This window comes from Glycine max, chromosome 7 (assembly GCF_000004515.6).
Source record: "Glycine max cultivar Williams 82 chromosome 7, Glycine_max_v4.0, whole genome shotgun sequence".
Taxonomy (NCBI): Eukaryota; Viridiplantae; Streptophyta; class Magnoliopsida; order Fabales; family Fabaceae; genus Glycine; species Glycine max.
The window spans coordinates 36,981,040-36,992,411 of NC_038243.2; the positions used below are offsets into that span (position 1 = coordinate 36,981,040).

General features: G+C 33.3%; 1 protein-coding gene across 4 annotated transcripts; it reads left to right on the top strand.

Annotated features, from left to right (window-relative positions):
- The first annotated feature begins 373 nt into the window (after positions 1 to 373).
- LOC100785516 (VQ motif-containing protein 4) lies at positions 374 to 3,423 on the top strand. Of its 4 annotated transcripts, none has more exons than XM_014778127.3 (2): positions 374 to 1,430; positions 3,182 to 3,423. In XM_014778127.3, the coding sequence occupies exons 1-2, from the start codon at positions 668 to 670 to the stop codon at positions 3,220 to 3,222; spliced, it is 804 nt and encodes a 267-aa protein (XP_014633613.1). In that variant the 5' UTR covers positions 374 to 667; the 3' UTR covers positions 3,223 to 3,423. The 4 variants fall into 4 exon arrangements, with proteins under 4 accessions (XP_014633613.1, XP_040873286.1, XP_014633612.1 ...); XM_041017352.1 differs by having other exon boundaries at positions 3,185 to 3,423; XM_014778126.2 differs by lacking the exon at positions 3,182 to 3,423 and adding an exon at positions 2,094 to 3,105.
- Positions 3,424 to 11,372: the final 7,949 nt, after the last annotated feature.

Here is an 11,372-nt window from a genome sequence, read left to right on the forward strand (position 1 = left end):
CAAAAAAGAAAATATAATAAAAAAATACATTACTAAAAAACCAAAATCACATTTTAACACAGTGAACAAATCCGGATAAATCCACATTAGTCATCTGCATAAAATGAATGAATCTGCCCCATCTGTTTCCCCACATTAACAAATCCGGATAAATTTATCATTTGCAGAGTCCAAATTCTCCATTACAACAATTAATATTTTTACATAAAAAGAAAATACAGTCAACAGTGTGTGTGCATGTATCTGCTAAAAAAATAGTTATAGTAAAAAATGGCAAACATTAAAAATTACATCCAGAATCTTTTCTGCTGGGTTGACTTGGACTCATTAACACATACTAGTGCAGTACAAATTAAATTATATTGAAGAAAAAAAAGCATTAAAAATATCATTAACTGCAAACAAAATAAAAATTAAATGTCTAAACAAATTTGAAACTTGCTTAGTTGGTCCACCTCTTCCTGCATATGAAGCACACACAGTTTAAATAGCGCGTAGGGAGTGGCCTATTGCTCTCACTCTCAGAGAAAAAAGAAAAAGGGCCCTAGGAATACACATTTCTTACCAAACCAAATTACAGAGAGTAAGAGAGAGAGATTTTTCTCTTTCTCTCTTTCTCTTCTTTTTCCCCTCGTTTCGTTTCTTTGTTAATATCTCCCCGTCAACCATGGACTCTCCGAGGTACCACCAAGAGCACCACCACCACCGCGGCGGCGTGAGTCTTGTTCCTTCGCCACGCCACAGTTTGAGTTCTTCAAACAGCAGCAGCACCAGCAGCACTAGCAGCAACAACAATGGACTCCACCACACCCAATTGCTGTCACCTCTGACTCCGACCGCGGCGGCTGCTCAATCTCCGACATCATCGTACCCTCCGAAGCCCGTGACCAGATCCGAATCCGCCAACCCGTACCCGACAACCTTTGTCCAAGCCGACACCACCTCCTTCAAGCAAGTCGTCCAAATGCTAACCGGATCCACCCAAACCGCAAAACAAGCCTCAGCCTCGGCCTCTGAACCTGCAAAACCCCACACTCACATCCCACCCATCAAAAAACAAACGGGTTTCAAGCTCTTCGAACGAAGAAACTCGCTCAGCAAGAATCTCAGCATCAACCCTCTCAACAACGTCGTCGTTTCGTCTTTCTCGCCGAGGAAACACCACGAGGTTCTCTCTCCCAGCATCCTCGACTTCCCCGCGCTCGTTCTCAGCCCCGTCACGCCCCTCATACCCGACCCCTTCAACCGTTCCCGTTCCCTCAACGAAAACGGCGCCGGTATGGTTATGGACACAGCCGAAGCTACTGAAGAGAAAGCCATCAAGGAGAAAGGGTTCTTCTTGCACCCTTCTCCCGCGTCCACTCCTCGCGACGAAAAGCCTCGTCTTTTGCCCCTCTTCCCCACCACCACCACCGCCGCCGCGTCCCCAGGTTCCGGTTCTTCTTCCTCCTCTTAAAATTTTCAACACCCCCCCCCCCCCCCCCAAAAAAAAATATATATTAGTAATGATAATAATAATAATTTCTATTAATTAACTAATTCTATTTTCCTTTTTAGATTTTCTTGTAAGATTCTTATATAGTAGTATATTTTTATGGCATTCATGAGGAGGGAAAAAAAGAGTCAACGAGAAAGAATGAGAGGGATAAACTTGTAATGGCTTATGCTGAGAATGGAACAAGATTCTTGCTTCAATTGTATGTAGTAAATTTTTGCTTTTTTTTTTTCTCTTTTATAATTGTGCTTTTCACTTTTTTCTCTCTTTGTTAAGTGTTAATTCAATGCTAATTAAGAGAAGGAGCGGAACTGCGGAAGGGTGGAAATTTATTTTGACCGTTTTTATTTTCAATTTTTAATGCTAATTATTGAGCTCGTGGAGTTTAATTAACTTTGGGTATTAATAATAAATTTGTCAATTATTAGGAGCCATGCGGATGAGGGTATTGGGATGTAGTATGGGAATTTAATGAGAGTAATGGTTTTACTACTATCAACCGTAAATTTCGGTTCTTCTTCGTTTTTGACTTTTGGTCTTTGTTTTATTTATAAAGAAATTAAAAATAAATAAGAAAATTAAATGTGGTTCATGCTAGGTCGCTGCGTATTTCAGAGGATTTTAATTTACTCCACTTCGTTTTGCACACTGTCAAACCCTTCAATTAATGCCGAATTTGAATTATGTGATCGAATTCAGTTGCTTCCGCTTGAGGGCAATGATGATAATGAAACGTTATACCTAAGTGCAGTCCTTGCAGAGTGGTAGGGATGAGAATTATGAAACTTGGGTTTGTGAGAGAGAGAGAGAGAGAGACTTACTACTACATGGGATGGCAAAAGAAAAGCAGTGTTGGGTTGGGCGAGCTGTCAAAGAAAGAGTAGAAGAATGGGTAAGGAATCTTGACCCTTTTTGTTGTCTTTCCGAGTGAGGGGAAGGTGCCAACAAGAGATGCAGGCATTCAGTTCAGGGCATTCTAGGTGTGTGTGTGGAAGTGCTTTGTGCCTCTCTTCCCCAAGCACAACAGGGCGCAGGCTAACACCCCCAAGGACAAGGTAGATCCACACATCATGTGTTTCCCTTGTCAAAACGTTGAAAACAAATTCATCCTTGTGTAATAATTAAGGTTGTCTTGCTTATTTTTAGGACTAAATTTGATATAATGTTTCTTATTGTTATTTAATTAAAATGGGTACCCTTGTGGATCAATCTGACAAGGTTATTTCAGTTTTATTAGTAGTTTTGAGTTCAAGTTTTAGGTATGTAGTCATGTTAATTAAGAGTTTTATCATTCATAATAGTTGTATCCGCTTGAACAAAATTGTCTTCGGTAGAGAGGATATATATGGTCTCTTAAAAAACATGGGTTCTTTATATTAATTTTAAGTATCAAGATGAATGATTGTTTGATTGAATGATAACACTAATGCTGAATTGAACTTGAGTTTGGGTTCACTTGGTAATGTGATGAGTGATTTCGTTTTCGTGAACCGTGAAATTGTCGCAATGTTGTGTAAGGAGAAGTCAAACTAGCTTGCTAGTGGGTTTAGGTTAGAGCAATAAATTGGATTCTTGTTCAAGGAGTGAACTGTGAACAGAAAAAGTACACGATGTGTGAGCCATTGAAGTTTTTTTTTTTTTTTTTTCTCTCTCTTTAATTTTGTGTTGTTGTTTTTTCCTTTGTAGTAGGGACCTCGTTTTCTTTTGAGTCACAGGGTGTTGAATGAAAGCTTTGAACATTCGTAAAAAGCAATGATGTTGCAAAGACAGTTAGTTCCTCTTTCTCTGATTTCAGCATTTTAATTATCCTTTTTGACTCGAAGGAGACCACAACTGTTGTGAGAGAATGAATGGGGACATGGGAAAATGAAGGCTAAGTGGGGCTTGTAATGATGAAAGGAAAGAAAATGGGAAAGCCAGAAAACATGGTGCTAAGATGACCCTCTTTTGTGTTGGTTTGTTTGATGAAATTAATGTCTATTCTGACACTGTTATCTAATTATAAATTATTATTTGAATTATTTTAAAAATTAATAAATTTATTATATATAGGGAATTATGAATGGGTGAGTGTATAATTTATTTTACATATTATTTATATAATCCTTTTTCTCTTGTTTGATTGTGTGGGCGAATATAATTTTTGAGGACTATATGGAAAAAAACTCTTGGTGGTGGCATTTATTGGGAATTTGAAACTCAACATGTGCACTGCTCTGAAACACTAGTGGCGTTTTGCTATGCCATTATCAAAGCCATCTTCTATATATACTTTGCCTTTCACTTTCATTTTTTGAGAAAGATATAAAGACAACATGCCTCATGTGGCGTGTTTTCATTTGAAGCATTATTAGATAATAACCCCTTTCAAAGTCCTCATATCTTAATTATTTTATGAAGGAGGAAATTCAAGCTTGACACATTTGACTGTCACTGATACCTTCAAATTCGTAAGAGCCACAAGTACTGATCCGTAAGCTTTATGTGTATTCTTGAGTTTTATTGATTGGTCGGTATTGCTATCCCTTTGGAAAAGATACACGTAATCATTATTTTCTTCTATTTAATCTTGTCTCAGGTTCGTGAAAAAATAGAAGGTGTTTTGTTTAAAGGTTTTAGTTAAAGAACTCATAAATAAAAAGATTTTATTACAAATTATGTTGAGAGGTTAATAAAAATTATAATAGAAATGCATTAATATTAATATTTTTTTTAACTACATTAGTTTTTTTTTCTTTTTTGTATTTGAGAGTTGTGGATCCAAGGTTTTGGATTTGAATCATTAGAATACAATTATATTAAATAATTAATGGAAGAATTTTATCGTCCTCCTAAGATTGACTCATGCAAAAGTAATTGTGATCTTTTTTTTATATATAAAAAAATCCTTCCGTTTCCTTTTATCTTCTTGAATCAAACAAATTAGGTGATCAACCTTAAATAACAAAAAATACTTTTTAAATATTATTTAAGGTTATGGTATATGAATTAAGACATATACTAGTATTCTTTTTCTTTTATTAAAACTTTATAGATCTGTTTAGTGGTGAGAAATTTGAATAATTTATAATTTTATATAAGGTATTAAACTCAATCCTTATTGTTACTATTAGACACTAAAAAAAACTTGTTTTTATAAAAATTGTTTCTAATTTTCGTTTTACTATTTATTTATACGAGTTTAATGGGTATGGATTGCTAACTACATAGAAATCAAAATAAAAAATTATAATATATAATGATTTATAATGGAATGATAATATAAAATTATATTACATATATATCTTATTTTGTCTATTTATTGATCAACCTATCTATCATTTATTATTCTTCATATCTCATTAATTTTATGATGAATGTATTAAATAATTAATAATTAAAATTAATGACGTAATAGACAAAAAGTAATTAATAGTAATGTATTATTTTTTTTTAATTCCATACATGCATTTTCCTTTGAATGCAATCATATTGTTACATTGTGAAAAATTAGTCCCTTCTATACCTAACTCCTTTTGGTTTTTAAATTTTAAAATGATAGAATGGAAGGATAGAAATTTAGAAACACATTCTCTAACACATTCCTTCAAACATATACTCTTTAATTTGTTAGAATTTATTAAAAATTACAAAATTAGGAGAAAGAATCATCAAAATTGATATGAAACTCACAAAATTTTATCATTTTTAATAAGTTTTAACTAATAAGAGAGTGTGCATCTAACATTTCTTGAAGAAAAATTTTAAAAAAATATTTTTAAAGAGGAACAAAGGTCATAGTATAGAAAAGAGACAATACTGGAACGAAGGTCGTAGTATGAAGAAGAAGAGTAATATTTGCGGTGCTTATCTTAATTTTGAGAACCATATATATTTAAGCACTCTTCATAAAAAGTCACCTCAATGTTAAGGTTGATAAAGTTTTTCAACTTAATTTTTTGCGGTCCAGTGTTAATTTCTCTTATTCAGAGCATAAAAACCATTTTTTTATCCTTAACAAATTTTTAAGTAGTGTTGCTGGCTTGTATAAGCAATGTTAGGTTATATGTAGTATTATACGATGCTTAACTTGAAACAACCCATATAAACAACGACATTGAAAATGACCTAATTAACTAATATGATAATATCACTAATTGATCGTTACAAAAATATTAATTGCTCCATTTATTTTGAAATAAAATGTTTTAGTATTTTTTAAATTTTTTTATCATTCATACTATAAAGAAAAAAGATTTATTACTTGTTTTCATTCAAGCCCTGACACTGAATATTCATAGAGAAAAATTTGCAATCCATAGTAATTTGTCTACCTCCAGCGAGTTTGTCTTTAACAAAGATAGTTATGGTTTCATGACAAAAAAAAAAACAAAAACCATGATCCTTCTGTATTACACTTTCTTTTAAGAACCATATCTTGATAGTTATACAACTAGATTAATCACATTCTTTTTTTAAGAGACAAAGTATTAAGAATATTTAATATAAATGAAAGGAAAGTCTAGCTTCATTTAATTTTTTATTAGAATTTATTAGTTATCTTAATTTTTATTCAATACAAAAAAGCAACATTTATTTTAAAATGAAAAGGACTAAAGGTGTATTAGTTTAACCAATAAAAAAATCAACATACAAAAGTTTTTTTTTTCTTTTCTTTTGGGCGTTAACATATGGAGATTTTATATGCCAGAAAAAGAGAATAGTTGGGATTTGCAAATCACGAATTATGATATGCTATGCTATGATAACTTTAAAGAAAATGGAAAACAACAAAGAAAGAAAGAAAGTGCCTTTGATAACTGTTTTTCAAAACTATACTAACATATATTAATCTGATTTATTTCATGTGTATTTTAAAATATAAATATGGCTATTTAAAAATTAAAATATAAATAGATAATGTATATATTATTTAAAATTTTTAATATGATTTTTTTTCATGTATGATAAATGTGCTAAATATTTAAAAACTAAATAAAAATAAATACATAACTGAAAAGAAGTAATTAATTATGTTGCGTTAAACACATAATATAAAAGATAATAAACTAAGAAAGAATTTATGTAATATTTTCTCAGATATTTTTGGTATTATTTTTTGATAAAAGTTAAGGTTCAATCTTGGTAACACGCCTAATAAAATTTAATCTCTGATATTGATTGAAGAAGCTAAAAAGCACCCATATAATTAGGAAAACGCACTTAAATTTTTCACATAAACGGTTTGTTATTGGAGAATGTGTTAAACCTACATATCTCAGTCAAAACAATGAGTGTTTCTATTTGAAGGAAAGGAGTATATGGGAATACTGAAAAAAAATAAAATCTATGTCATGCTACATGTGAGCACTACTAGTTGGCATGACCATGGAGTAATGGAGTTTGCAATTGGCATTAGTCCTACTGCGTTCATGATTTTAACTTAGGGTTTGAACAGACAAGATGCATTTAAATATAATATTTTTCTTAAACAAAGTGATAGGTACTGTGATGGCTTATAAATAATCAACATATACTAATTTTAACTTATATATTTATCTTGACCAATAAAATGAATAGTGTAATTAATAGTGGTAGTACTTTAACACCGCATGCGGCCAACAACATGGACGCAAGTTGCCAACCATAGTTTGGAAGGTACTATGCAATTTTAGATTGGTTTCATGCTGACGATGACTTTGAAAACTAGTGGCCCACTTGGCTAGTCTTTATCTGCCGCCAAAGCAGAAGTTTTTCCACTTTTCAGATGCACCAGCATGGACGAACAATAAGGAAAGGGACAGAACATAGCTTAATGTACGATAAATGCAAGGAATCAACACTTTTTTTTTACTGAGTGTTGTAAGATTGTAAATACTAAGTAGTGACTAGATTTACCTTGCAATTATAATGAGAAATGGTAGTGGTTAGATTAAATTTCATATATGCATATGCATTTTATGATCAATATAATTAAGGGATGTATATAGAACCAAGGCCTAGCTACCATGATATTTGAACTTTTTTTTTAAAAAATAAAAATAAAATATAAGTTATTTATTTTTTTCCGTAAGAATCAAAGATAAATATAAAAAATTTCCAATAACTCATACATCATAATTAACTAACTATATTATACGTTATATATCCATTTCATATTAGCTTTATGTAAACTACTCTATCTCAACTCTCAAAATGCTTAATTTATCCTATATGCTACTTATAAACTGTGTCGTGGAGTCTCATAAAAAAAATAGTTGTTTAGTGAAGTAGCCGCAAGTTTTGACATTGCATTGAATATATGGAATAAGAGAAAACAACACGGGTCTCACGTGCCGCAATTTTCACTGCATTGCAGCTCCACTTGCATTGTTTCATGTCTGAGTTCCCATACTAATTTTCCAGCAATTTGCATATTGAGCGAAAGATTACGTTTTCCCTTCCATGAATGAACATAGCTAGCGCTGTTGTTGCAACTTGGATTAGATTCAGAGAACAAGCCTTTGCTGCTATGAATTTGATTGACGATGAGTTCGTACTTATGTTCTTATTATAGCAATTTCTGTATATACTCCACGTGATCTAATGTAAACAAAGTTTCATGGAATACCCGCGCGTATAGACAAGTTTCCTACCCGCCTGATGCATAGGGTATGAATGATGAAGAATGTTAGGTGATACATAAATGCAACATGAACAAATGAAATCGTTTCAAATCACTTCTTTTAAAATAAAAATTTATTAAAAATCACTACTATTTTAACTTCTACATTACACACTACCAAAAAAAAAGATTTTTGTCAGCGTTTATTTGTAACGAACGTGAAAAAACACCAAAAAATGTTGTAATTTCTAACAAATAAGTTCTCCACCACAATGTTTGAAATATATTTTTTCATTTTGACACCCGTCTATGGTGTGTGTAACCTTACAAAAGAACACCGCGGATCAATACACTAGTTATGCTCACTTAAGCGCTAAAGACATTCTAATCCAAGCCCAATAAACGATAATGTGGCTCATCTGTTCTAGGTTTTCATGTTTGGGACACTTGATTTCTCTCTTCGCTCCCAGCCTTCAGCACTTTGCATTTGTGAAGATGCACAAACCATCACTCACCTCAATCTCGAAGCTCCATTCCAATGGCATCCAAGTTTGAATTAGTTGGAGGCTTTCTTGAGCTCAAGGTTCGTCCAATATCAAATGCCATTGATTCTCGCTCCTTTCTTTGAACCCTAATTCCCCTATACTATTGTAAGATCCCTAGTGTACATTCTCGGTACATAGTTGGAAATTCACATCATCTAGTGCATATGATATTCCAATTAGGTTCAAAGCTCCCACTTCGTTCTTTCCCATTCATTTTTTTTTCTATTAACTTCATACTTTCTTCTCTCATCATAAACCTTGTGTCCGCCATTGTTGAATGTAGAGCTAACCAAGTAAACTTGCAGGAAAAGCTTAGAAAGAAAAAGGGAAGCAATGAATGAATTTCTATGTATTGAAAGATTAATTCTCAAAATTACATCTTTGATTTGAATGAATGGTTATATATACACATATACAACAACTAACTTCCAACTAACTATTAGTTTCAACCAACTAAACTAACTTCTAACTAACTAACAATTAAACTAACTTAACTTCCAACTAACTAACTAACACTAAGAGCCCCCCTCAAACTAGGAGTGGATATCAGACATTCCTAGTTTGGAATGCAGAAATTTAAAAGCACCAGTCATTAGAGCTTTAGTGTAAACATCAACTAACTTATTTGTAGAAGGAATGGGAAGCAACTTCACAAGACCCCCTAACACCTTCTCTCGAACTATGTGGCACACAATCTCAATATGCTTTGTTCTTTCATGAACTTAATACTGGATTCAAAGCTATGTGAAGAGTAGATTTGTTATCACAATACAGAGTGACAAGTTTCTGAAAGTCTACTCTAAATTCTTCCAGCAGATAGGTAAGCCATTGTATTTCACAAATGGCGCTGGCTAGTGCCCTGTATTCAACTTCTGATGAGCTTCTAGATACAATGGCTTATTTCTTGGATTTCCATGAAATCAATGAGTCACTAATCTACATAGCATAACTAGTGATAGACCTTCTTGTGTCAATGCAACCAGCCCAGTCAGAATCACTAAACCCCTTTAAATGTATTTTACTTGCAGCAGAAAAGAAAATCCCTGATGCTGGGGATCCCTTGATATACCTAAGAATTCAAACAGTAGCTTGTTGATGAGCTGAGGTGGGAGCAGCAACAAATTGGCTCAGATGTTGCACAACATAAGTGATATCTGGCCTTGTATTGGTCAAGTAGATCAACCTTCCAATTAACCTTCTAAAAGAGGAAGCATCTTCTAATGAAAGAGGAGTCCCTGATTGTTGATGCAGCTTAGTAGCATAATCTGATGGAGTAGATACTGGTTTAGATCCAAGCATACCAGCATCACTGAGAATGTCTAAGGCATACTTCCTCTGACAAAGATTGATACCAGTAGGTTTTCTGGCCACTTCAAAACCTAAGAAGTATCTCAAGTCACCTAAATCTTTTATCTTAAAAGCATTGTCCAGCAACTGTGTAATAGCTTGTATTTCAATCAAATCATTTCCTAACAAAACAATATCATCCACATAAACTAACAGAGCAGTAACAGTATTGAATCCATGCTTGAGAAACAAAGAATGATCTGAAGCACACTGCTTGTACCCATGAGAGATCAAAAAGGAAGAGAGCCCGGCATACCACTGCCTGCTGGCTTGTTTCAGTCCATATAAGGACCTTTGCAACTTACAAACTTGCCCAGGCTTGGCTACTTGCATACCTTGAGGAAGCATCATGTACACTTCTTCATTTAAATCACCATGCATGAAAGAATTATTCACATCTAATTGCTTGAGATACCATTTATTGATAGCAGCTAAGGCCAATAGAAGTCTCACTTTGGTTAGCTTGGCAAATGGAGAAAATGTGACTAGGTAATCTTGCCCTTCCACTTAAGTGTAGCCCTTGGCCACTAACCTGGCCTTATGTCTCTCCACTGACCCATCTGATTTGTACTTGATCTTATACACCCTCTTACAACCAATAACATTCTTATGTTGAGGCATATCAGTTAAAATCCAAGTATCATTAAGTTCTAAAGCCTTAATCTCTACATTCATTGCCTCTACCCAAATAGGATCCTTAGAAGCTTCATTATATGACCGAGGTTCCAGACTTTGTGTAATGGATAAAACAATATTGTGATAAGAAGGAGACAATTTTCTATATGAAAGAACATAATTAAGAGGATAAAGACAAGTACCTGTAGAATAACTAGCTATAGTTGAAAATAGGTATGAAACATGGAAGTCCTTATACTTACTTAGTCTGTGTGTCTGTCTCAGAGATCTTCTGGTTGTATTAGGGGATTGCTCTAAGGTTAAGGGATCAGAATCAACATTATTTGGTACATGCATGATATGATCAACTGGTAATTCTGATGAGACACCATTAGGTTGATCAATGGCATGAGAAGAAGGAATAGGAAGGATAGTGATAGCATCAGGTTTGTCTTGACCAATGAAAGGAAAACAATCCTCATAAAAGATCACATTCCTAGAGACATATAAGGCATTGGTTTTAAGATCAAACATAACGAATCCTTTAGTGTTTGGTTTAAAACCCAAAAATACAAAAGTAACAGCCCTAGGATCTAGTTTCTTTCTATTAGCTGTTAGAGTACTAGAAAAACATAAACACTCAAATACTCTTAAAGACTCAATATCCTAGTTTTTTCCATGTAATTTTTCATAGGGAGTATGATTATTAAGAAAGGGAGAGGGCATGCAATTGATAAGAACAGTAGAGTGAATCAATGCATATGACCAGAATACAGTCGAGAGATTT